This window comes from Candida albicans, chromosome 2, assembly GCF_000182965.3.
Source record: "Candida albicans SC5314 chromosome 2, complete sequence".
Classification (NCBI taxonomy): Eukaryota; Fungi; Ascomycota; class Pichiomycetes; order Serinales; family Debaryomycetaceae; genus Candida; species Candida albicans.
The window spans coordinates 1,193,106-1,218,638 of NC_032090.1; the positions used below are offsets into that span (position 1 = coordinate 1,193,106).

The window sequence follows — 25,533 nt, forward strand, 5'->3', positions numbered from 1 at the left end:
ACATTCTTGTGTTGTTCAATGGTTGCATTATTGTTGTGATTGAACTTGTTGGAACATCTCTTCAGCCATGACCTCTATTTCTGGTAAACTTAACGCAATCAATTCGCTGTCTTCGCCGTTGCCTTCATTATCATCAACAGTTTCAGCACTCTCTAGGTTAGCTTTTTCAAAGGTGATATCTGCTTTCTTAATGCTTGACACCTCTTTTTGTATATCATGGGCGAGATTTCTGATTGTTGCTTCAGAAACATTATCGCTTATCAAATATGCACACAAATCTTCTAACCATATCTTATCGTAAACATAGTAAATGTCGTGAAAACGGAATAATTCCTTCAAGTCCAATAACGCTTTGAGGACAAGTCGTTTCCCACCGCGCAAATTATAATACACATCATCCCATACTTTAGTTATCATGTCAAAATTTCTGTGGTAGGGATAAGTTAGTGCACGTCTGATGCATGTTATTATGGCCGCTCTCAAAACATTATAGTTATTTTCAATCACAATTTTGGAGTCAAGAAATGAAAATTGAGGAACTATTTTACCAATTGTCCAAGCACTTTCAATATTATGATCACCTTCATTTTCCCTCAAATCAAAATGATAAGCAAACAATAAACATATTGTAGTAAGCAAAATCTCTGGTTTATAACTATCATCTATCAAATATGATTTCCTTGGTAAATTCATCATTTTTTCTTGTTCCTCTTTTGAAAATTCGACTGGCATAATTGATGTTCTTTCAGCTTCGGGTAATTGCTTGTCTGCTTTATACCATTTTAGGAATTTCTGAATTAATGGATTTTTCCAATCAATTAATTCCTTAAAATTTTTGTTTTCGTCGTCTTGTTCTGGATGTACTTTCATTATGTAATCGGCAGCATACATTTCAGGATCAAATTTTATATTCTCTTTAATTAGTCTTTCAATTATACGAGCATTTTCGGGTGTATTCTCTGGGTCAGCTAATTCATTAATATCGTTACCATTAGCAACTGATACGCCGACAATATTATCATATTGGTTATTAAATCCATACTTTATTGGTTTCAAATTAACGTCAGAATTGTCAGTAGCTGTAGATGTTAAATCCGGATTGGTTGGCACATCTTGTTTAACCTCCCAATTGAATTGTTCACGTTCTGCCAAATCCCTTTCTGCTTGAGCACCTGGGTTAGTGTTGTCGACATCTAACTCTTCAATCAATGGTTTCGATGAATTGGCTTGTCCTATATCACCCACTTTTGGTTCATTGGTTCTAGCCAACAATTTTGCTGTCAAGTCTAAATCAGGGAAAAATTGACCTTTTGTTTCTTTAGGGATTTTTATTTTCACACATTCAGTTTTGGAATCATATTCTGCGTGTGATCTATCATCTTCAATACAAGGGTACGGAAACCTTAAACGTAAATAGTATGGAGGTAAGGAAAATACAAACAATTCATTTTCCACCGTCATTTCAATATTTGGTGCACTGAACCTAATGTGAGATATTTTCACATCAATATAAATAAATTCATCATCTTGTGATATTGTGAAAAATGGGGTAATCATTGTAGTGGAAGAAATAATAGGTGGATACTCGTAGGAAATGAATGTAAACTGGATTTCAAGAAATCAAATTATGCGATGACATGGTTCAAAAAAAATGTAGATGTGTGAAAAAAAAAAATCTTAAAAAGAATATATCATCACACCAAAACTTTACAACACTATTACACACTAGCTAATATTAATCATGAGTCCAGTAGAGAAACCTGTGGAGGTAGAAAAACCAAAAGTACCCAAACGAAGATTTGTGGGAAAGAAACCTCAAAACATTACCATCAAAGATGGTGAACAACCATTAACTAAAACTATCAATCCAGCAAGACATATCGGTAGAGTTATGAATCAAATCCCAGATGATATTTTGAACGATAAGGAATTAAATGAAGCTATCAAATTATTACCATCGAACTATAATTTTGAAATCCACAAAACGATTTGGAATATAAGGAAAACGAATTGTAAAAGGGTAGCGTTACAAATGCCTGAAGGGTTATTGATTTACTCTTTGATTATTTCTGATATATTAGAACAATTTTGTCAAGTGGAAACAATAGTCATGGGTGATGTGTCGTATGGAGCTTGTTGTATAGATGATTATACCGCAAGGTCATTGGATTGTGATTTCATTGTACATTATGCCCATTCCTGTTTGGTACCCATCGACATCACATCCATTAAAGTGTTGTACGTGTTTGTCACTATAAATATCGATGAAACTCATTTGATAAATACCATTAAATTGAATTTTGAAAGAGGGACACAAATAGCTATTTTTGGTACTATTCAATTCAACCCTACTATTCACAGTGTGAAGGCAAAATTGGAAAATGATACCGAAAAACCAATGTATTTAATTCCACCACAAACAAGACCATTATCTAAAGGGGAAGTTTTGGGTTGTACATCGGCCAGATTGGACAAAGAACATATAAAAGCAATGATTTATATAGGTGATGGGAGATTTCATTTAGAAAGTTCAATGATTCATAATCCTGAAATACCAGCTTATCGATATGATCCATATTCGAGAAAATTCACCCGTGAATACTACGATCATAAGCAAATGATCGATGTTAGAAAAGATGCTATCTCAACGACGAAATATGCCACGAAAGTAGGACTAATACTAGGCGCTTTGGGAAGACAAGGAAATCCTATAACATTGGATAAATTAGAAAAATCATTGTCTGAAAAAGGTATACAAGTGGTGAAAATCATTTTGAGTGAAATATTGCCTCAAAAATTGGCCATGTTTGATGATGTGGATGCTTTTGTCCAAGTCGCTTGTCCTAGGTTATCGATTGATTGGGGTTACGCCTTCAATAAACCTTTATTGACTCCTTATGAAGCAATGGTAATGTTAGAGAAGGATACAATGGGTGATGAAAAAGTTTATCCTATGGATTATTATTCAAAAGATGGGTATGGAAGAGGTTCAATACCTGATCATTCCCATTTGACTACATAATTGATATATCTTTCGAATATACATCTTCAATACCAACTAAAGTTGCAATCTCCATGTCAGACCATGTAAAGGAAAAGTCCAAATACTCTTTGTTGATCAAATCCAATTTGCAATAGAATTTTACAAATTGCATGAATGAATTATCTATAATTTGATTCACAACAATTGGTGAATTCAATTTCAAAAGGGATTGTTGCATTTCAATCATAGCACTAGGGAAAAACTCTTGTACTTTTTCATCAACTTGGACAAAACTATCTTTTGTGTACAACTTGTTTTCTTTAATTGGTTCGTAAATAGACACTTCAAAAAAATCGTCTGAAAATGGACATATCATGTTGATAATGTTAAAGTAGTCGTAAAGACCACATTGGCCTAACATATTATTTAGTTCTAATTGAGTTATTTCTTCTGTCAACTTGTCTATCATCTCATTTACTTCTAATACTTTTTCTGAAAGTAGGGAAACTGGTATGGTTTTAGATAATATCAAATCAAGGAAATTCGATTTAATAATCAAAACATCTTTCTTTTCAGAAAATACTTTGTTATGATCAACATGTTCGTTAAATACTTGAATTGGTTCGTTGACAATCAAGTTTAAAAACTTTTCGTTTTCTTCAGGAGACAAGTTTAGTATTGTTTCCGTCGTTATCTGGTCAACAATAGGTAATATGTCAGAATAAAATTCGATAATCCATTCCGGTGGTTGTAAATCTAAATTCAAATCCAATTTGGTCAGATTTTTGTTTTTAATAGTTGCCAATCTATTCGATATAATCATAAATATCCGACCCTGACACACTTTTATCAATTGCTTAACAGTTTCAACAATATTTCCCGCTTTCCCCAACTGTTTAGTAAACATAATATTATATAATTCAACAAGGTTGAATATTTGTACAAGTGTAGATAATTTAGTCTCAGTAGAAACAATCTGTTCGACACGAGCTTTTATTGGACGAGATAATGATTGCAATATTTTGTCAGTTACATCTTGTATAATATTCTCAAATTCCTTATCATTATCATCACCCATGGTAAATATACTTGTTATTGTTTCGGATTCATTCACAGATACTGAATGAACATAAGCCAATAGATCTCCAACAAATCGCACTGGATCGTGTGCTGACATATAAATTGGTCTTGAATCGCTGGATATTGAGCTTGATCTTCCCTGTCCATTAACCTCAAAATCACCTTGTACTTGTCTATTGAATTCATCTACCAATACTTTTGATCTCGATTCACTGAATGTATTCACGATAGAGTTGAAATAATTCAATTTATTCTGTAAGTATTTGAAGCATTGGTGTAAAGTTGCCAATCTTGATTTTGAACTCAATGAATACATGTTTCCCAAAGTTTTATTAGTATAGCTCACAATTCTGTCAATAGATCTGTTAATCATTTGATTACTTTTGGCAATTATTTTCAATCCCAATTGAGGATTGTCTAAAGACAATAATATTGAACAATTTTCATTTATACGTTCAGCACGAGCCAAAGTAGTGAAAAACTCATTATTCAAGTCACCTGAATTTAATACAAACTCTTCATATTCATTTAACGTAAATTTTTCTTTGAAGCTTATTAACAAATTTTTTTTCAATCCGATTAATCTTTTATTATCGTTCAAGTCTTTAATTTCAAGATTTAATTTATTGGAAAAATCAAAATTCTTATTGATTTTGTCATTTGTTTGCACACTAAGTTCATTTAATTTGTTGAGTTTGACCTCAATTTGTTTCAACTGTTTGACAATAGGCTGATATTGTTTAAGTATATTCAGTTGATTTCGAATAAGTTCACTCTCGATTCTGCCTTTAAATTTTTTTCTTGACATTGATCCAACAATTCCCAGTTCTATTAAATCGACAACATATCCGTTAGATTCCTTGTCAAATCTTTCTTGCAAATTGCTAAAAATTTCACGAATAGTGGCATCACTTAACGAATCATTAAGCACTCGAGACAATCTTGTTGACAATGAAGTACGAACACTGGACTCTTTAGAATCCTCCTCATTTTCTAGTTGAACGTCTCCAGTTTCTCGTTTAATTAAATCAATTGACATTTTAGCATATTTTTCCATTACATTATCTACCTCAGATATTTCGTTTGACGGTTTAGTGTTATCGTTATTTAAAATGTTTCCAGGTAATACAAGATTTGACAATTTCTTGCTGAATTGGTCTAAATTCGAAGCTATCGGTAACGATAATGGAGGTTGTGGTTGAGGAAAAACATCGTTATCAGAACCAGATGCATCTTTGGTAAATGTATCAAAGTCTATAAAATCCATTCTTGATGTAGCTGTTGTTATAAAAAGAAAGGCAAGTTAAATAAGAACACCACAACAACAAATAAATAAATACGCACTAGAAGTTCTGCTTTTTTTTTCAGTGTAGTAAACGCTTGATTTTTTTTTCTCTTCCTTAAGCTTTCCTCCGAAAATTTGTTTTTGTGACAGTTTAGACACAATTGCATTCAAGATTGGTAATTACTTTGACGCTATATCTATTAAACCCAATCTACTTAACCTATAATATTGAATGTGCTAAAGAATAAAAGAATCGAAAAGAGGAACCCAAGAAGAAATGAAATAAAAATGAAAATTAAAGGATAAGGGAAAATCGTGTACTTTAAAGTGCAATTCATGTTAGCATATCACTAATTGGCATAGACCCCTTATTGATAGGTTGAGACAGCCCAGAAACATTGCTGCTTTGATTCAGAGTAGAGTTTATACCAGCTGCCACTAAGATTGCTGATATTCCCATATCTTGATTTTTGGACAATTGTTGAGCACTATTTGGTTGATCCATGGGTACACTACGAGGACTCTGTGCTTTCTGACTCAATGTTTGCAAGCATTTTGAAGCATTCACAATATCAATCATTTCATTGAATGACGGAATTTCCAATGACTCTCTTTCAGACGCATTTGAAGCTGTCCTTCCTCCCGACATAATCGATAATGATGACGACGACGATGATGATGACGTGCTTCTGGTACTGGCTGTATCAGAAAAGTGATGAACAATTGGTGTTTCAGGAGTATTGGATGTAAGACAGTTTTCCGAGTTCATTGCTGCAGCTGAATTATCATAGTTCTGTGGCAAAGGTAATAAAGAGCCCATTTGCTGAAATGAAGAAATAGCAGCTGCCTTATCATTTTGTTTGAATTGGTGGTGTTGTTGTTGGGGCTGTTGCACCATTTGTTCAATTGGAGGTGATACTGGTGGTATTGGTGCAGGCAAGTCTCTTTTTTCAAAACTATCCAAATCGTCCAACTTTAATTCGCCATATCCTTTTTCATTTGGTTTTAAACAAGAATCAGGAAAGTCAGTCCCAAATATAGGAATTAAGCTGTACCTCAAATAATAACAGAACCGTCTAGCAAGAATCTTACACAACTTGTATGGTAACCAGGTTCCTTGAATTTTTAAGAATCCACCCCTTATCCGCTTAATGTATTGCTGGTACTCTTTTGGTGTTGATTCCAACAATTTGACGATATCTGCTTTTAAGTGAGAAGGGCTAACATTTGATCCATCTATGGTCAATGATGCTTTCCAAATACCTGTTAAATGTACCCAGCCTGTCTCGTAATCCCAAATGACCCAATGATTGTTCAAAGGATATTCGTATGCCGTCAAATAATTTCTCTGAGGATCAATAGCAGACGTTGAATACTTTTTGATTTCAATATTTGGATATATAACTGTGTTAAGAAAGCTGTTGTTTTCAACAGATAAAATATCATTAGGTGATACTATTTGGATAGGGAAGTTTATTGAATTATTTGGTATCAAAGAATGGTTGCGTTTTGGCTTCTTGGTTTTTGGTTTCGAGGTAACCTTGAACAGTTTATTATCATTCTTCTTAACTTTAGAGGTTTGTTTCTTGTATTGCAGTTTGCCTGGCCCATTTTTCATAATCTTCTTATCCATCATTGGTGAATTGAAATTAATTACCTTTTCAGTTTTAGAAATTGTGGGAGTCGTGGCAGGAAATGTAAAGTTTGGTACGTTTCTGACAGGCTCTGCCAAAAAATGTGGAGAATTTATAAATTGTTGGTTTAATTGAAATTGTCCTGTATTTTGGGGCAAGTTTTCTGGTGAAACTGAGGAGTATATTGTATATATCCCTGCTGAATCTGACCCGTATCGATTGAAATTTGCAGCAGGAGCGGAGTCGCGTACCGATTGAGGAAATACTGCCTGCGATTTAGTAAATGATTGAATGGGAGGTAACTGAATGGATTGTGGTGCTCGTGGAGATGTATACAGTGTTCCTGGTGGTGGTAAATATTGGTGTTGCTGTGGAGGTTGGTGTGTATTGATGTTATAAGTCTGGTGATGGGTAGGTATCATCATAATTTTCATGTGGTAAATTTAACTTGACAAATTTTCGTATAGCGTTGTAACAATAAGCAGAAAAAAAAAAATATAACCAGTCGAGACAAAAAAATAAAATACTCTGCGACTTTGGAACAATTGGAAATTGTAACTAAACGGTCGAAACACAAAAATAGAATAAAAAAAAGTATGTTCCAATTGTTGTTATTGTGGTCGTCTTGTAGAATTAGCGGAATCCTAAAGGAACTAACAAAACTAGGATATTGTGACCAAAAGAAAGTAGTTTGTGCAGCAAGTAATGTTGGGAAATACTAGTAGTAGCAGTAGTAGCAGCAATACCAGGATTAAGCAGCAACAGAGCAACAGCAACAACGGAAATTTACAAGGGGTGCAAAAAAAAAAATCTTTTTTTTTCTCTTTCTCTTTTGCACTATTCGTTGAATCAAAGGAAAAGAACAACTGATTATTAAAAGCTTCTTTTGATTGCTCTAATCTAGCTGTCAAGGAAATAAAGTTGTTGGACAAAATTTTGAAGTTTAAATTCGCCAATAGAAAATGCTATCAACGGAAATGACTCTCTGTTTTTAATTACCAATGTGTCGATAGTTTTCCATAGACCAAAAGATAAAAACACTTAAATAAAAACAGTTCCAGGATGAGAAGTTCTTTGTATGACCCTAAAACTTTTTGAATTGTATACTTTTTGCAATCCTTTTAGCTATGGGACAATAATTCTCAACTTGTAATTCCAAACAAGAAAAGACTAAATAGTATTAATTTTTTTTTCCAGAACAACCAATATGAAAATTTTCAAATCTGGAGGGTTCTTCGACGATTCTTTTATACCAACTCGAGAATCTCCGCTGTAGATTCTGTAAAAATTTGGGTGCCGGACCTGTAGACAATAATCAAAGCAGCAAAATTTCAGCGAGTTTAAAAAATGTGAAAGTTGCTCTGAGCGTCGTTTCTTTTTCAGTAGTACCAGTATAGAAAATTATTAGCAAGTGTACTAAAACTTGATTTGAATTGGAACCAAAGTTGCTTTGATGATGGAATATATGTTTAGTAAAAAAGCAGATATAATACAAGAAATAAATAATCAAAAAAAAAAAACACTAGAAGTATCCCTACATTTTCAAATATATTTGATGATATTTATATTGACACTAAATCCTGTTGACTCCTAAAGGGGATAGACCAAAATTAAAAGCCTCTAACTGTAAATATATCAATCTGAGAGGACAGAATCGTAATAATAGTAAACATGATACAAAACTAATAACCATACAATGAATAGTTTAATCTGTCATGTCATCATGTTGATTTTATTAACCTTTTTTTTTTAATTTATTCTGCCATTTTGGTATTCATTAGATTGTTCATCAATTTAAATATTTAAAGGTGTGTGTTTTCACACGCACATTTATCTCATAATTAATTTTTTTTTTTTAACAGCACAAAACTGTTTTATTGATTTTTTATTTCGCATTACGAATGCACAAGTACTAATTTGATAAAACGCAATTTGTCGAACTTATCTTTGGTTTTGCTCGCATCGATAGCAATACCAAGAATAAATTATTCTACGTTTAAAACCGAAATGTTATAAATCCTTAGCATAGAAAGGTGTAAAAGAATGGGGGAAAGGAAACAGCCCACGTCCTTGGTCTGCGATGGACTGAAAATGTGCTGTCTCGATAAGTAATGCGGATCACCTATTATTGCCGTTATTGTTCTATTGATGCATATAAATAAAGTTACAAAGACAGCTTTGCAGAGACAATGCGTAAGGCTTTTTGGCTATCACTATGAGAAAAGTTTCACGCCAGAATACTTTTTTTTCAGATGTCAGGGCAAAAGAACAACTTACGAGCTCTGGTCAAAATAAAAAGCTAAAAAAGACATTGAGAGATATCAATACAGAAATTGAAATTATCAATCACCGCATTAGTAATCAGTTTAGATTTAAATGGGTCCAGGGATCACATGAAGCTTATCATGTTTGCAAAACCACTCAGATTTCGAGTATTGAATCAAAATGTTTCGAGCACGATTTAGTCCACAGGAAATGTGAAGATCATTCGAGGAATTATATGTAGGTTTGGGTTTCATTTTGCATTGCTTTACAAACAGTGTTGCATTCTCTTGAAAATCAAATTTCAGGTTTGTAGTCCGAAATCTGTCAAAAAAAAAATATCAAACAAAGTATAGAAAGGCTATGAAAAACTACTCTTCAATCCGAACATGAAATCTATGAACAAGAGAACGGACAACTGACAACTGACAATACATCCTTAAAATGATAGATTCTATCTACTAATGATGATATGTCGTAGTTGGGACATACTTAACTGTAGAGCATCAAACAAAGTTGCGAGATTGTTTTATTCAATTTTTTTTTTATAATTTTTATTAATATTTGCACCCCTGCTTTTAGTTGCTCTCTCCCTTAATCCACGAATTGTGTTTGTGTTGATTAACTTTAGCAATACACATAACCACCACAGCATAGAAATCTTCACACAAAAGGGCCAACGTTCAAACTTATTTTTGTTTCTAAACTTTAAAAACAAGAAGAAACAAGGTAAAGATAAGAAGAGTTTATTCATGCCACACATCAGGACAAAAGATAAGAGAGTTCAGTTAATATTTTGACATTTTTCAATTCAGGTATTGGTTATTGAATTCAAGATCCGAGGCTTTGATTGATTAACTATAATTTAGTCATTACTAGGCCCATACTATAAAAAAAAGATTGTACTGATCAAGTCTAGAATCTTGTGGCCCCCAAAAAAATAAAAAAGAAGGGTCGGTTGAACAATAATGTACAATGCCTGTTCGTTATTAATATTTCAATTATTATGTTGCTTTGCGATTAGTGTAGTTTTACTATTGCTTTGAAATTTTTTAGTGTTTTCTCCTTTTTTTTTGATTACTATTTGGCATTGTAAATCTTTTGAATGTTGGGGTATTTGAAGTATGGACAGTTGAAATACAATAATATCGAATAGTCAACCTTCTACGTTTCTATTGAGCTCCAAAACGTTGTTCACATCTCGTTTTAGTAAGTTTTTATATATTTTATTTTTTTTTTCAGATTGTTTCTATGTAATAGATCTATACAGGGATTTTATTCGTACCGTTAGGGAGTGGTGGCCGATTTAAGGTTGTTGGCAGTTCTTTTGTGATTTACGAAAAATGAAAACAACGGCACCAAAGAATATAAATTTCGTAATCTATTAAATGGTATAATTTATAGTTTTTGTTGTTCTCAACGGAAGCTAAACACCCATTACATCATTATTATCCATGCTTCCGTATTGGTTTGAGATAATTATCCTTTTAATTGACCGCTAGATAAGATTGGTTGAGATTTCACTTCGCAACAAACTACACGCGGTCAAGTGTCTCTCTTTTAGAACTGGTGCACGTCTCTATTTCGTTTTTCTGATTTCTGTTGTTTTTTTTTTTTTGACTCTCCCAATTTATGTTGTTTTCTTTAAGCCTATTGCAATAACAACTAATTGGTAGGACATATCTTACTACATTCCAAACAAGCTATGTCACGGTTCACTTTTCAAAGAAGTTTGGTGTATCTACATTCCCACCGAAGTATATCCAATCGACTTTTCCTTGATAAAAGATTATTCAGCACCAAAGAAACAACAACCAACAAAAAGCCAGATATCAACCCACATGTATGTCACCAAGCACTAAATAATCAACAGGGAATTTGATTTACTAACTCCTTTTATTATAAGACTGTGTTTTACAAACAATTTTCCAAACCGTTTACAAAGATTTGTCTAATTTCAATCGGAACATATTACAGTTTAATATATTTATGGGAGTTCCTAGATAAATCAGAAGCCTCCGAACCTATTCAATAGTGTACATTGCAATAAATAAACATCTTACTTATTTCTTCAATCTATCAGCAACAGCATCCAAAAATTCAGTAGTGGTAACATATGCAGATCTGTCGGTTTTGCCCATGGCCAAGGCTAAATCTTTGGTCATGATACGATCAACTTCAACAGTGTCGATAGTAGCCTTTTCAAGTTTGTCAGCAAAGTCAACGACTTCTGGTGTCTCATCTAATCTTCCTCTTTGGGCCAAACCTCTTGTCCAGGCAAATATAGATGCAATGGAGTTCGTAGAGGTTTCTTTACCTTGTTGGTGCTGTCTGTAGTGTCTGGTGACGGTACCGTGGGCAGCTTCAGCTTCGTATGCCTTTCCATCTGGAGTCATCAATGCAGATGTCATTAAACCTAATGATCCAAAACCTTGAGCAACAATATCTGATTGAACATCACCATCGTAATTCTTTAATGCCATGACGAATCCACCTTTGGATTTGATCATTTGAGCAACCATATCATCAATTAATCTGTGTTCATACCACAACCCCTTCTTTTCAAATTCACTGGCGTATTCATTTTCGTAAATGTCTTGGAAGATGTCTTTAAATCTTCCATCGTATTTTTTCAAAATAGTGTTTTTGGTTGACATGTACAATGGCAAGTTCTTGGATAACGCCATGTTGAAGGAGGCACGAGCAAACCCACTGATAGATTCGTCGGTGTTGTACATGGCCAATCCGACACCTGGACCAGTGTAGTCGTAGACCTTATGAGTTTGGGTTTCACCACCATTTTCTGGGGTGAATCTCAATTCCAATTTACCGGGTTCATTAATAACTAAATCAGTAGCTTTGTATTGATCTCCAAAAGCATGTCTACCTATGACAATTGGTTCTTTCCATCCCGGAATCAATCTTGGAATACATGGAATAATAATTGATTCCCTGAAGACAGTACCACCAAGAATGTTTCTAATGGTACCATTTGGAGAAAGCCACATTTTCTTCAAATTGAATTCTTTTACTCTAGCTTCATCGGGGGTAATTGTTGCACATTTGACACCAACACCATGTTCTTTAATTGCATTTGCGGCATCAATGGTGATTTGGTCATTGGTGGCATCACGAGACTCGATTCCTAAATCGTAATATTTCAAATTAACATCCAAATATGGCAAGATCAATTGATCTTTAATTTTTTGCCAAATAATACGGGTCATTTCATCACCATCCAATTCGACAATGGGGTTTTTCACTTTGATCTTATCTAAAATTGAAGCAGTACTGGAAAACCCACGAATGTGGTTTTGCAACATAGCTGTGCGGTTAATGGCTCTGGTAGTGGTTGTTCTAATCATTGTGTTTGGTTCTTTGAATGTTCACTAACTCTTAGTTTGGGAGGTTGGTGAATTGTTGAAAAATTTAATGGAGAATGAAAAGGAAAAAAAAAAGAATCTAATTTATGCTTACCGCGATAGGCAAGCCCGACAATTCTAACTATGAACAAAAGAGACAGAGAAAAAAAAAAGATTACTCATTCCATTGCCGCAAGAATCTAGCTCCGATTCAGGAGTTCTGGAAAGGCTCAATGTAAGAATTATTATATTTCAATCTAGCATTTACTGTTATGGTGTTGTGGACACCAAAAAGTCACAGGTATAATACAAATAGATGATATATTTATTGTTCAAAGTGATATAGGTAGCATTTGTGGTGACTTGTTTGCTTATGAACAAATTTGTGGTTAAAAAATTTCGAAAATTGGTAGTAAATTTGTAAGTTGATCTTAATATTTACATGCAAAACATGTGCAGATAACTAAGAGTATTTATAATAATTCTACAGCCGTAGATTCAGTAGAGCGCCATTAAGACATATCTCTACATTAATTCAAATTATAAGGTTCCAAATCCCATACCTGTTTTGACCTTGGTTGCAAAGTTGAGTTTTCAAATACAATCCTTTTTTATTTTGTTTGTCCTCCAACAAAATCTAAAAACAACAATGAACCAAGAATTTGATCAAAACCTGCCTTATATTTACTGTGGTATATGCTTCAAAGACAACCATGATGTTGAAGGGCTAGATAATAAACTACTATTGACATCTTGTGCCCATATAACCTGTGACATTCATTTACAATCAAGTATGTTTGCTTATCTTTTTGAACAAGGAGTATTTGTGTCTTGATTACTAACCACACGTTAGAGCATATTGAACTGTACTTGGCTCAGAATGATTCCGATTCTCCCTGTCCAGTTTGTGGTTCTAATCCGATATCAACTGTTCCTATCAACAGAATGCTACCCGTTGAACTAAAAAACTTTTTCATTCCGACACCACAGCAAATTGATTTGTTGACAAGCTCTGGGAAATTTCAGTATTGCTCATTAGTTGACAGAATTAACTATTATAGGTCCACTATATCCAAAATGAATGAAAAGTTGAAAAAACAAAAAGAGTTTCTATATGCAGCAAAAGAAGAAATAACCCAACTAAGTAAATATAAACTCCAGGTTCAAGAATTAACTAACGAAATAGATTTACTTAGGAAGCAGCTACAAAGTACAGCTCGTCCAGACACTTTTGATCTATCGAACGATAATGAAAATGAGAAAAGTGGAGAGTTTGAAAACAATATTTTTACACGGGAGCTGAGTCCGACTCAAACTGCTCTGCACACATTTATCAATAAGGTCCATCGAGAATCTTTACAGAAAGTAATACCAACTTCAAAACCTGATACTGATGATAGAAACGGTTCAACAAGAAGAAGATCTTTTTTTGCTGAATCAACGAAACTAGGAGAAATTAATTCGAGGTCAATTTCATCCAGCAATGAATCTAGCAATTCGCTAAATAGTTTAAAGAGATTTAGTTTTGAAAGTCCCAAAAAGAAGTATTTACAAAATCCAATAGGCAAACGATCTGCCACTAGTCAGCTTGCAACCCGAATAACAGCTAACATGAAACTTGGCGTCCCTGTGAGTGCATCCAACGCACTGTCCAGAAGCTATCAAAATGGTTATGTTAACAAAGTGTCGAAAGATCCCACATTAACGAGAACTATGAGAAGAGCTAGCGAGGCATCACCGTACTTTAAAGGGCTAAATTACAAGTATAAAAACAGCAGTCATGACCATCATCAACACCAGTATAAACGCTAGCCTCTACTTGTTGATGGTTTACATACACTTTTTACTTTAATAATCATAAAACCTCATCGTTTTGTATTATTTAATCTGCCAGAAATGGGAAATAAAGTAAACCAAAAAAAAAACTTTCTAAAAACTGATTACTTTCTTTCCTGCTTACTGAATTAATAAACCATCATTTCCGTCATATTCAACTCTCCCATCATTTCTAGACTATTTCCTTGTTGCTTACTTGAACTTGCATGTTGTCTAGGAGAAATTGTAAAAAAACTCTATTTTTCGCCACATGTACACGTACAACATAACAAAAATAATTTTTTTAAAAAAAAGTCAAAAACTATTTAAGGAGAGCGTTTTGCGTTGCTTTTGATTTGTTTTACTTTGTTATCGTTAGTTTTTCCTTTCATTTTTCTTTTTCTTCAATCAGATTCTTCCTTCTTCCTACTTTTTGTTTATAGAATAGAGTGGGTTTACAGAGTTTTGTAAACAAGATCAGAAACTAAATACTAGATTGTCCTTGTTGGAAAGTATTAACAATAAAGAATATTATACATTAGAGAGTTTTGTGTGGTTATACATAGCTTAATTGATTTGACCCATCAAATGCTCTTTACTGATTACATTCTTTATTATTGATAATTTATTAAATTAAAAAGGAAAAGATTGTTCCAAACAAGGTCATAGCAATAATAACATATTTATATAAATAAGACACCTAATACATTATTTATATATGTATGTTGTGAACCATATACTTACAAACCGGAAGAAACATATACACACGCATAAACAACTACAAATCATCTTTCAAATCAACCTAAACTAAGAGATCTGCAACGTTCTTATCTCCAAGAAAATTCTGATTCTTTGCAATAAATATGAATATTGACGAGTTTAAGTCTGGCCTAAAGAAACTAACTGTGAATAAACGGGTTATTATCGATGATCTAACTACTTTTGCTGAGAAATACTCGGCTGATGCCGCTGAAGAAATAGCCGCAGCTATTCACGAACACATCAGGACGTGCCCTCCACAGCACAAGCTACTTGCATTCTACCTTTTGGATAACATCTCCAAAACCGTTGGTAACCCTTACAACATTCTTCTAGCTAATGGGCTATATCAACTCTTTAAAGACACGTACGTTATTGTTGACGATGGTACACGACATAGATTGATAGAGTTGTTCAGAACATGGGAACACTACGAAAACACATCTGTTTTTAATATGCAGGTTCTAGAAAATATTGAGAAATTTATTCAACAAGCACAGAATCTTCGTTCAGCTTCTCCTGGACTTGAAAGCCTATCAAAATCTGAATTAACACCCAGAATTCTTATTCAGAATGCGAAAGACTTGTTGAAATTACATGATGAGTTGATTTTGCAAGTTGAAAATTTTGTCAAGGGAGACTATCATAAATTTTTACTGGACGATGATTTTTGTTTCATCGAGCAATTTAAACAGATACAAGTACAATTGTATGAGCTGATCAATGAGATACTTAGGCACATTTATGAGGACGTGAATTCATATCATAATGGTAAAGAAAAGCTTGTCAATACTCCTCAATTCAATATTAATGCAGGAAAATACAAAATAGACATTGTCAGAAATCAAAAAGAATTGTTTAAACAACAACAGTCATTAACAGATTTTCTTGCTACCTGCAAGCCACGATTGCATAAGGCTTATATGTTGAAAAAAGAGAAACGAGAAAAGATAAAATACCTAAAGAAATACAGATTTGTTATAGAGAAGCGTCCCAATACAAGGTTTTTCTCGCAAGTTTTGAATGAATCAGAAGAGTTTATTGATTTAATTGACAAGTTTGGAAAGGTCGCCAAATTTACACCAGAAGAGTTATTGTTTGTTAATGAACCACAGTTGATTGAACCCCCGCAAAATGAAGCCCACGATCATCAAATAAATTCGAATTTCTTGGGATTCCCTGTTGATATTGATAGTCTAAAGGAACCAGCAACTACTCAGGATAAAGCACAAGAGTCTATATTGGGACTTTCTATTAATTTAGATAGTCTTTTAGGCTCTGGCAACAACAAAACTAGAAATTCAAATGGATCTACAGACAAATTACAAGATTTGGCCCCTGAAACATTGTCGTTACAATTATCTCTGCATCAACAACAACAAGAGCAACCCATGGCAGGTTTATCCATTCTTTCATCATTACCATTCACCTCCATTTTAGCACCTACCACTGATCAACCTCCATCAATAGATCAACCTCAACCTGTATGGAGTCAGAATAACACTTTGAACAGTCAAAATCATGAAAATAAATCACTAACTTCTGACCAGTCCACACAGCATGATAAGCAAATGCAATTAACCACCCGAGGTCCGTTAGAAGTTACACGAACACGAAATCCAGAACAGGACCCGGATCCACAACCGGTGCTTTCAACCGATCGGCCAAAACCTTTGGAAGAAAATGATGGGGTGATAACATATTATCCAATTTTTGGAGATCAACCTAGTTTGGTAAATAATGGGTCTTTCAGACATCCAAGGAAAGTGTTTAGAAGACTGGTCCAAGCTCAATCCATTGGAGATCTCACTTTGAAGTATATCCCCGAATTCTTTAAACAATATGAGATCGATATTAATCTTCCAAATTTTCCAATTCCAAGCCGGTTTCCAAATTCAAATCAATTTCCAGTCATTCCAGAGTTTAGAGTAAATGAAACAAATTTAGATAGTTCGTCAATCAGCAATGGCGACCAAGTTCTACAAATTGAATATCACAAGGATACAACAGAAAATGGGAATACAGAACTAGCAAATAACGGGGAATCAATTAAAGAGTCAGAAGTACCGAAAGAGCAACCGGTGATATCAACAAACGAGGGTCAACCTACTGTTGAAAATGACACATCTGCTGCAAATGAACAGGAGGTACATCCTACCACTTCTACAGTCCAATCTTCAAATACATCTACTGCAAATGAAGAAGTTGAAAGAGCGCCACAAACTGCTCCGGTCTTACCACCAAGAAAACTCAGTTTGAATGATTATAGAAAAATCAAGATGAACCAAGCAAATTTGCCCCATTCGCCAACATCACAATCATTACCACCTCCACCGCCTCCGCCACCGCCACCGCCACCACCACCACCAGCATCTTCTCATAGCTCATCTAATAATAAATCGTCAGAGAGATCTCGTTTAACTGATCGTCAGTCGTATTCAAGTTTGGCCATTCCATCTAATCGTCCTAAATCAAATTTAAAGAGAAAGGGAACAAATGATGAGCCAAATAGACGAGCTAAACAAGTAAAATTTGCCAATAATATCTGATTGGGTGATTTCTCAATAGGTTTTCTGGTCAAACGCATTTTTCAAATATAGAGATAATAAATATTTGGTTTGTATAGAAAAATGAATCAAATCAATATATACACTTATTCATTTCATTAAATGTAGTCTTCATAAAAACACGAATATGTATATTTAGATATAACTAAATGCAAAATTCTTTTCTCCTCTTTGTAAAATCCAAACAAACTAAAACATAAAATATTGTAAAGGTAATAAAAACATCAGTTGGTTAATGATTAAACATTTATTCAGTTTTGTTGAAAGCACCAGATTTCTTTAATTGCCACCATGAGGTCAAGAATGGGAAAGCAAAGAAGAATCCCAATACACCCCAGTACCAGACAGCGAATGGAACGAATTTTCTGTTCTTAATTTTAAATGGTAAATTTTCGTATGGACCTTCTTTTGCAGTACCATAAACAATGGTGTTAATATCGAATTTTCTGGCAGAAACTTGGAAGTTTCTTCTAGTAAGGATTCTTGATGGAAGGGTTCTGGCTGGTCTTAAAGCTGATTGAGCAAACATGTTGTGTAGTAGTAAATGCTGTAATCGATGATATCAGTTGTGTAAATGAGTATGGTTTGGTTTTTTTATTTTTCTTCCTTTTTTTTGAGTTTTTCTATTCTCAATTTTGATGGGAAAAAGAATAGGTCGTGCGATTTTTGCAGATAATTCTGTAGTCAAACCACTAAGATTTTATTGGCTGGAAGCAAATTTCGCTTTCTTTTATGAGCTGATTTTATACGTACGGAATTTGATTACTAGCGAGAAGAAGAATAAAACGTGAAAAACCAAAACCAAAAAACCTAGAGCAAAAAAAAAAATTGTTTATATGTGTACAAATAAGTTTGACATTCAGTTCATCCATTTACAACATAACTAATAACTACAATACAAAATGGCTCTTGCTCCAATCACAGGTACTTTAAAAAGAAAAATCATAACTGACATTACTATCGGTTTTGCCGCTGGTTTTGGTTTAGCTTACTTATACTGGGAAGTCGAACATAAACCAATCATTGCCAAGAGAGATGCTTATTACGCTCAATTAAGAAAGCAAAAAGAAATCGAAGAAAGTGCTTAAAGCAACTTTTAGAAGAAGTAATATGCTTTCATATTTTGGATTGATTAGTCTCCTTGAATGAAAACAACCACAACAACAACAACAATATTTCAAAACTGTTGATAGTTTAGTGTTTTATTTTGCATTAAGACTTCATTTTATGTTATAAGTATTCTTGTTTTACATATATTCTACAAATACACAATTACGTTAAATTATGGATAAATTTGTTCTTCTTTTGTTACTATTCAGTTCGACATAAACTGCATTAGTTTACTACTATTAACGATTCCATTGGATACTATAATAATCTCTTTTGTTTTTCCTTGTTTCCTAAACCTCTCCTGTAAGTATTTGAAACAGGTTAGTTCACTTCGAGTCACACCTCCAATGACGACAATTACCAAGTACTTGGATCTATCGTCATTCACGTTATCCAAATTCAAATCAATGGTTTTGCCAGCAAACATTGTATTGACACCCAAATTGTCCCAATTTGGACGTCTCTTGAGGTTATTTATTGGTTTATGTTTCAAGAAATCTCTGAAATACAATGCCTCGACAAAACGATAAATAAGTGGAACCGTGTTGCCCGGTAATGTAAAAGATGGGTTTGAATACAAATCTAGCAAGTTTGTCAGTTCATTACTGCCCGACTCTGTCAAGTTTTGTGATAAGGATTCGTCGTCGTCCAACGGGTGTAAGTTCCAAAATTTATTGATCAAGGTGTAGTTGTTTCTGAAGACATCTCCACTCCCACTGATCCCAACATTTTTGTCATCTTCAAATTCAGACTGGCTGTGGGTTGTGGGCTTTTTCTTTTGGCTGGTAAACCCCAAGCTACTGAAAAAGTCTACTGAGGATCCATGAATGACTCGAATCATTTTAAACTTGATCAATTTTTCCAAAGTGAAAACAGCCTCAAGTCCGTAATTGTCTTGCATTTCTAGAGAAAGCCAATCAATTTCTTTATTTGAAATCCCATCATTCAAATATCCAATTAATAGAATTGCTGAAAGAACAAACTCGATCGGATAATTACAATTAACAAACTCTCTAAGCTTGGCAACTTGGGATTTGTAGTCCATCTCAAAAATATCATTTTGAAAAGTAAGAAACTGTTCGTAATTTTTATTTATCTTTTCCATCACTTCCTCCCCGATTATGGTATGTTTTTTCACCAATTCTTGTTGTATGGATAACGTACCAAGGTTGGACACTAATTGTTTTATATCACTTATGTTTGGTTCCGATGAGCTTGAATTTTTTTGAGCAGATGAGGTTTTGAATTGTTGTTGGATATACTTTGCCAATTTGTTTAGTCTCAATCCAATTGACGAAAAATTCAAGTGTTTCAAGTCTTGTGAATACAACTTGTCATTCGCTAAACTCTTGCTGATTTCGTTGCTCAGTAATTGCTCAATATTTTCAAACTTAATGCTAAACATATCATCTATTATCCCATGGTAGTTTAATTGATTGAATATACAAGAAGTAAAATCGAGATTTCGTTCCAAAACAACCAAGTCGGTATTACTGTGAAGTACATCTGAATAAAAGTCAATTTCTAAGGTCGTCATATTCTCGTTCATAAACTCTGGTATTTTTGAATTCTGCAACTGGTCTATTAAAAGTTTGGAGTGATTTCCTTTACCGTAGATGTTTCGTAATTTGAATAAATGATCGTGCTTCCCATTTTGTATTCCCATAAAAAGCAATTGCATTAAAGCTTCACTTAACTGATTCACTTGTTTAAGTGGTTTACTAAAATAATCGTCAATTCCATTAAATTTATTGATTTCGGTAACCAAAATTTCATCTGTGTATATGGGTGAAGTCTTCCAATTATAAATTTTTATGCGAGATGTGACAGATATAGGTTTTTGATATTTCTCTGGAGATAATATACTTTCAAAATTGACAATTCCGTTGAAAACTTTGTTAATTTGATACATGAAACTCATTTTTAAATCCTTCACAATAATATTAAGTTTTAAACTATGCAAATCTGGTTGTGAATGTATCAATTTATTCAATATATTGATGTTCTCCAATGAACTTGTCGGTACAACAACAATCAAACTCGCATACTTGGCTAATACACTCGACCCAATGCTTACTAACTCATTATCCAACCACACTATATTTTGAAATTTGCCTAATTCTTTTAGTTTCGTAAAATTTGTTAAGCTGTTTATTAGTGGGGATAACACAGCATCCAACACGAGTAGATTGTTTGATGAATAGATCTTAGAAATCTGATTAATTAAATTTTCAAGTGTCTTGTCATTGAACCGTTGGAATTTAGATGCCAAGTTGTTCTCAGTGGCATTAATGTCTTTCATGTTTTCCTGTAATTGAAGAGTTTACTCCCAAAACAAACGTAATGACAACCACTCAAAAAAAAAAAAGACAACCGTTTCCACTTCGTGATAAGTTTTTGTTTAGATTCTTTTTTTTTTTTCTCACGATTATCGCCCTAGCTAATCCTAAACAGAAATAACAGATACAATATACATATAAAACTAAATGTAGAAGTTCATTAATATATGAATCAACCATGGTGGTTTCAATAAATATGACATGTATAACTATATAAATATATATATCTGTCTATAATTTGTGTGCATTCTACAATTTGGCTTTCTCTAAAAGTGCTCCATTCTCAAATCTCACCAATCCTTGTTGGAAAAATGATGCCACTTGGACACCCTTGTCGTTGTAGATTTCACCTTCAAAATCCACTCTGTCTTGAGCATATCTTGTACATTTATAACTGAACTCCATCCATTTTGTAACGTCAAAATCATCATCGTGGAAGTATATCACATGATCCAATGAGATTCCCACATAATCAGTCGAATGAATTTTTGTATCAATATCTTTCACTCTCAAAAGTCTGAGTAAAGTACCTAAATACAATCCATCGGTTACGTTAGCCAACCCCACAAATTGAAAGTCCTTAGTAAGATTAGTCAAAGGTTGATCATAGCCTTGTTCGTTCTCAATTCCCCATTTAGCCAATGCTGTCAATCTACGTTCAGCAGGAGGCAAACTGTTCTCTTCCAAGGATTTTGACAATTTGACAAATTCAGGGGGGAACTTGTAGTATAACAACAAAGTTGATTCCATAGCTGAAACTGGCAACTTATCTATATCGTATTTCTTAAGCAGGCTGCTTGGTGGAGTTTGGAAGCTAAATGGCTTTGGTGGACCAGGCTCGTCTTCATCATCCTCGTCTACGTCTTCTTCAACGTCACCATCTTTTCCTCTTTGTTGTATTTTTGCATAATGTTCCTCGTGTTTCTGTAAAGCTTCTTTGTAGGAATTTTTTTTCGTCAAAGAAATATTTGCCATATACACCACAACACCTTCTTGGATCCCCTTGACAGCTCTGTTGCTAAATGATTTCCCATTAGAAATAATTTCAACTTCCCATTCCACTGGGGTCTCCACATTAGCAGCACGGATGAAATAAGAATGTAATGAATGAGGCGAAAACCCTTCAGGACAGGATCTTATGGCTACTAATAGGGCCTGGCCTACTAAATTACCCCCAAAAGCTCCTCTTGATTGAGGTGAAGGTTTGATCAAAGGTTTGACCCCAACATATTTATTGTCTGATATTTTAGTGACTCCAAACTCTTTTTGTACATCGACTGTCTCCCCAAACTTGTAGTTATACTCAAACATTCTTGATAGGTACAAACTAAGTTGATTTTTGCTGAGATAAAAACTTGACAAAGTAAAGGAAAAGTAATCGTGACTTGAATCTTATTTTTATACTTTATTTCAAAGAACAAATATGGAGGAGAAAAAGTGCGTCAAAACAATTCCTCCCAAGATCTTTTATTGTGGGGAAATCCATTTTGTTAACTCCGGATAAAAAAGCATATATCCGTCGCCAATTACTCGCTTATAGTTTTTACAACAGCAATTTGCAACTAAAACTGGGGTGTTGGTTTATATAGAGAACTTGAATTGTATTTTTTTTTCTCTAAATAAATAAATAAGTATATAAATAATCAAGCGTAAAATAAAAGGGAAATAAATAAACTTAAAATTTCGGTTTGTTCTTGATAACGAAAAGACGTTCTTGGGAGATACTAGCAACATGAATACCCTTGTCGTTATAAATCTTACCAACAATCATAACCCTATCATGACTCCATCTAGTTACTTCAACCAAATAGGTAGACCACTTGGTGGCATCGAAATCATTATCATGAAAATAAATCGAATGGTCTAAGGACACGTTAAAGGAAACATCTACCTCGACACCCATGATTTTGAAAACTTCTTCAAGCCTTACAAAATCAGATATTGTTGCTAAGGCAACATATTGGTATTCAGTGGTTAACCCAACGACAGTTTCTTTGCTTTCAGCTCCAAATTTCAGCAAAAAAGCATAAATATCGCTAGAGAGATTTATTGGAAAGGTTCTCACCGTGAAATGAGCATTTGAGTTTTCCACAAATAAAGGACATTTTGAAATATTATTTTTGAGATCTTGGTATTCCGTCTCCACTTCTTTTTGAAATATCACTGGCGTGGTACCTGTCTTTTTCACGATATCTTTAACCGAGTTCTTGCTTGTCAACGAAACGTTGGCAGTGAACACAACCTTACCATTCTGAAATCCACGTATCGCCCTATTAGCAAATGTTCTACCATTGGTGATTTCATCCACTTCCCATTCAATAGGAGTTTTATCGTCACCAGCTCTAACAAAATACGAGTGTATGGTATGTGGTTGAAAACCGTGAGGCGCTGATCTGATAGCAACTAATAACGATTGAGCAACAAAATTACCTCCAAAGACACCTCTGTGTTGTGAAGACTGCTTTTGCAATGGTTTTATTCCTCTATATCTATAAGTTTCTATTTGTTTGACATCAAAAACAGATGCAATGTCAACATATGGTAGCTGGTGGACGGTTGTAAGATCAGTCATAATGTGGAGATATCAATTGGTAGAATGAGCAAGTTTATAGCACAGTTATTGAGTTTCTCAGAAGAAATATGAAGTAATAGTCTATTTCCATAAAAAGTGTAGAGGTGTTTCGATTGGTTATTTATATGGCATTGCCATGATAGTTCGTATATTCGTTTTAAGTTTTTTTTTTTTTCCTCATCTCCTTAAGACTGTCAACTCTTGTACGTGTTTCGTTATCTTTATGTGTTTTGTCTCCATTACCGCGGTTAATAGTCTCACATGTGATAGAAATTGGAAACCATTGTCTATCTTTGAAACTCAAGTTATTGTAACTCAAGCTTATTTGGGGCCTTTCTATCTTTAGCAGGTGATTTGGTCTTTACTATCTTGCTCTAACTCAATTTAACTCCGGTTATTTAGATACAGCATGTACCTGTAGTTTAGTTCTATTCTATTCTGTTCTTTTTACTTTTTTTTTTTTTTCGTTTATTTGTTTTTATAGTTGCAAATACAAATACGATAAATAATGAGAGAATCTATAAGCTAAGCCTTGAAAATACTAATTTTAAGGGCAAAATATAGATTCTATATTTGTTTGCTATTTTACATAACTCAGAAACATCTGGTATAGAAGCCTCATTTAAAATCTCTCACTGGTCTATTGTTTTTTTTTCCCAATATCAAAACCGTCCAAACCACTTGCTTGTGAATTACACCAACCCATAAAATCATAACCACCTCTATAATTTAGCACCCCCTGTGATCCACAATCTTTCTTGAACAATAGTGGCAATATGCAGGCCATTATTTGAGTAAATTTCACCTTTGATTAATGCTCTATCGTTACCCATTCTAGAAACTTTTATAAATGTTGTGCACCACTTTGTTACATCAAAATCATTATCGTGGAAATAAACACTGTGATCCAAAGATGCATTAAATTTCGGATTGCTTTCGTAACCTAAATGCTTCAAAAATGCACCAACATCAAGTGTATCTGATAGTATAGCCAACCCAACAAACTGATAATCTGTTTTAACATGCAACATATCCCAACTATTCTGATTGTCATTACCCCATTTAAGTGAATATGATATTTTATCTGAGTCTAATTGCTTTGGGAATAGCCTATAGTCAAGTAAAACTAAATCGTTTGAGACAATCGGCAAGGAAGCATTATTATAAGCATCGAAAGTTTTACCTATTGGAGTCTCGAACAGAAAGGACGGTTTATTTTCAGCTGATTTGGTTTTGGAAATAGAGTTTTTCTTGGTCAAAGACACTTCCGCAGTAAAAACAATATTGCCAAGCTGAAGAGCTTGTAATGAACGATTAGCAAAAGTCCTACCAGTAGACACTTCTTGCACTTTCCAAGTCAATGGCTCATCATCACGAACAGCTTTAACAAAATATGAATGAAAGGAATGTGGTTTAAACTCTGGTGGCGATGCTTCCATGGCAACTAAGACGGCTTGACCACAAAGATTTCCCCCGTAAACCCCCCTTGATCTTCTATCTGGTTTGGTTAATGGTCTGTTTCCACGATATGTATTAGGTCCTATCTTTGTAACTCCGTACACTTCATCTAAATTGATTAGCTCAACGTGGCTACTGTTTGATTGATACTCTTCCCTCATGTGATGCAAATATTAATAACGATAGTTTAAAAAAAGAAGAAGAAAATAAAGGTATCGTAATACTTTGATTATTAAGTTTAACTTGTATTTGACTAAATTGTTCGATTCCCAAAGCTATATATACAATTTACTAAGAAAAAAAGACG

The 25,533-nt window shown here is 33.9% G+C and overlaps 14 protein-coding genes and 1 non-coding gene across 15 annotated transcripts; 6 read left to right on the plus strand and 9 right to left on the minus strand. All coding sequences in view use genetic code 12, as the record gives it.

Moving 5' to 3' along the window:
- Positions 1-27: 27 nt before the first annotated feature.
- On the minus strand, positions 28-1,557 carry CAALFM_C205830CA (Hsp90 cochaperone; the record flags this gene model as incomplete). The annotated part of the gene is made up of 1 exon (XM_705822.1): positions 28-1,557. One exon carries the CDS (start codon positions 1,555-1,557, stop codon positions 28-30), a length of 1,530 nt encoding a protein of 509 aa, XP_710914.1.
- Positions 1,558-1,741: 184 nt separating this feature from the next.
- On the plus strand, positions 1,742-3,022 carry CAALFM_C205840WA (2-(3-amino-3-carboxypropyl)histidine synthase; the record flags this gene model as incomplete). The annotated part of the gene is made up of 1 exon (XM_705823.2): positions 1,742-3,022. The coding sequence occupies one exon, from the start codon at positions 1,742-1,744 to the stop codon at positions 3,020-3,022; it is 1,281 nt and encodes a 426-aa protein (XP_710915.2).
- On the minus strand, positions 3,015-5,330 carry CAALFM_C205850CA (Golgi transport complex subunit; the record flags this gene model as incomplete). The annotated part of the gene is made up of 1 exon (XM_705825.2): positions 3,015-5,330. One exon carries the CDS (start codon positions 5,328-5,330, stop codon positions 3,015-3,017), a length of 2,316 nt encoding a protein of 771 aa, XP_710917.2.
- Positions 5,331-5,682: 352 nt separating this feature from the next.
- CAALFM_C205860CA (uncharacterized protein) lies at positions 5,683-7,416 on the minus strand (the record flags this gene model as incomplete). The annotated part of the gene is made up of 1 exon (XM_705826.2): positions 5,683-7,416. The coding sequence occupies one exon, from the start codon at positions 7,414-7,416 to the stop codon at positions 5,683-5,685; it is 1,734 nt and encodes a 577-aa protein (XP_710918.2).
- A 3,533-nt stretch (positions 7,417-10,949) lies between these two features.
- CAALFM_C205870WA (uncharacterized protein) lies at positions 10,950-11,279 on the plus strand (the record flags this gene model as incomplete). The annotated part of the gene is made up of 2 exons (XM_019475239.1): positions 10,950-11,087; positions 11,151-11,279. The coding sequence occupies 2 exons, from the start codon at positions 10,950-10,952 to the stop codon at positions 11,277-11,279; spliced, it is 267 nt and encodes an 88-aa protein (XP_019330784.1).
- CAALFM_C205880WA lies at positions 11,010-11,166 on the plus strand. The gene has a single exon (XR_002086385.1). It is a non-coding gene; the product is annotated as an uncharacterized ncRNA (small nucleolar RNA).
- Positions 11,280-11,307: 28 nt separating the features above from the next.
- On the minus strand, positions 11,308-12,609 carry IDP1 (isocitrate dehydrogenase (NADP(+)); the record flags this gene model as incomplete). Its single annotated transcript, XM_705827.2, has 1 exon — positions 11,308-12,609. One exon carries the CDS (start codon positions 12,607-12,609, stop codon positions 11,308-11,310), a length of 1,302 nt encoding a protein of 433 aa, XP_710919.2.
- A 646-nt stretch (positions 12,610-13,255) lies between these two features.
- Positions 13,256-14,418, plus strand: CAALFM_C205900WA (SUMO ligase; the record flags this gene model as incomplete). Its single annotated transcript, XM_019475240.1, has 2 exons — positions 13,256-13,397; positions 13,460-14,418. The coding sequence occupies 2 exons, from the start codon at positions 13,256-13,258 to the stop codon at positions 14,416-14,418; spliced, it is 1,101 nt and encodes a 366-aa protein (XP_019330785.1).
- Positions 14,419-15,284: 866 nt separating this feature from the next.
- Positions 15,285-17,729, plus strand: CAALFM_C205910WA (uncharacterized protein; the record flags this gene model as incomplete). The annotated part of the gene is made up of 1 exon (XM_705829.2): positions 15,285-17,729. The coding sequence occupies one exon, from the start codon at positions 15,285-15,287 to the stop codon at positions 17,727-17,729; it is 2,445 nt and encodes an 814-aa protein (XP_710921.2).
- Positions 17,730-17,994: 265 nt separating this feature from the next.
- On the minus strand, positions 17,995-18,276 carry COX8 (cytochrome c oxidase subunit VIII; the record flags this gene model as incomplete). The annotated part of the gene is made up of 1 exon (XM_019475241.1): positions 17,995-18,276. One exon carries the CDS (start codon positions 18,274-18,276, stop codon positions 17,995-17,997), a length of 282 nt encoding a protein of 93 aa, XP_019330786.1.
- Positions 18,277-18,649: 373 nt separating this feature from the next.
- On the plus strand, positions 18,650-18,835 carry COX9 (cytochrome c oxidase subunit VIIa; the record flags this gene model as incomplete). Its single annotated transcript, XM_019475242.1, has 1 exon — positions 18,650-18,835. The coding sequence occupies one exon, from the start codon at positions 18,650-18,652 to the stop codon at positions 18,833-18,835; it is 186 nt and encodes a 61-aa protein (XP_019330787.1).
- Positions 18,836-19,062: 227 nt separating this feature from the next.
- On the minus strand, positions 19,063-21,159 carry VPS33 (tethering complex ATP-binding subunit; the record flags this gene model as incomplete). Its single annotated transcript, XM_705830.2, has 1 exon — positions 19,063-21,159. One exon carries the CDS (start codon positions 21,157-21,159, stop codon positions 19,063-19,065), a length of 2,097 nt encoding a protein of 698 aa, XP_710922.1.
- Positions 21,160-21,445: 286 nt separating this feature from the next.
- On the minus strand, positions 21,446-22,507 carry TES15 (Tes15p; the record flags this gene model as incomplete). The annotated part of the gene is made up of 1 exon (XM_705831.2): positions 21,446-22,507. The coding sequence occupies one exon, from the start codon at positions 22,505-22,507 to the stop codon at positions 21,446-21,448; it is 1,062 nt and encodes a 353-aa protein (XP_710923.1).
- A 364-nt stretch (positions 22,508-22,871) lies between these two features.
- Positions 22,872-23,768, minus strand: CAALFM_C205960CA (uncharacterized protein; the record flags this gene model as incomplete). The annotated part of the gene is made up of 1 exon (XM_705832.2): positions 22,872-23,768. One exon carries the CDS (start codon positions 23,766-23,768, stop codon positions 22,872-22,874), a length of 897 nt encoding a protein of 298 aa, XP_710924.2.
- Positions 23,769-24,490: 722 nt separating this feature from the next.
- Positions 24,491-25,387, minus strand: TES1 (Tes1p; the record flags this gene model as incomplete). The annotated part of the gene is made up of 1 exon (XM_705833.1): positions 24,491-25,387. The coding sequence occupies one exon, from the start codon at positions 25,385-25,387 to the stop codon at positions 24,491-24,493; it is 897 nt and encodes a 298-aa protein (XP_710925.1).
- Between the last annotated feature and the right edge of the window lie 146 nt (positions 25,388-25,533).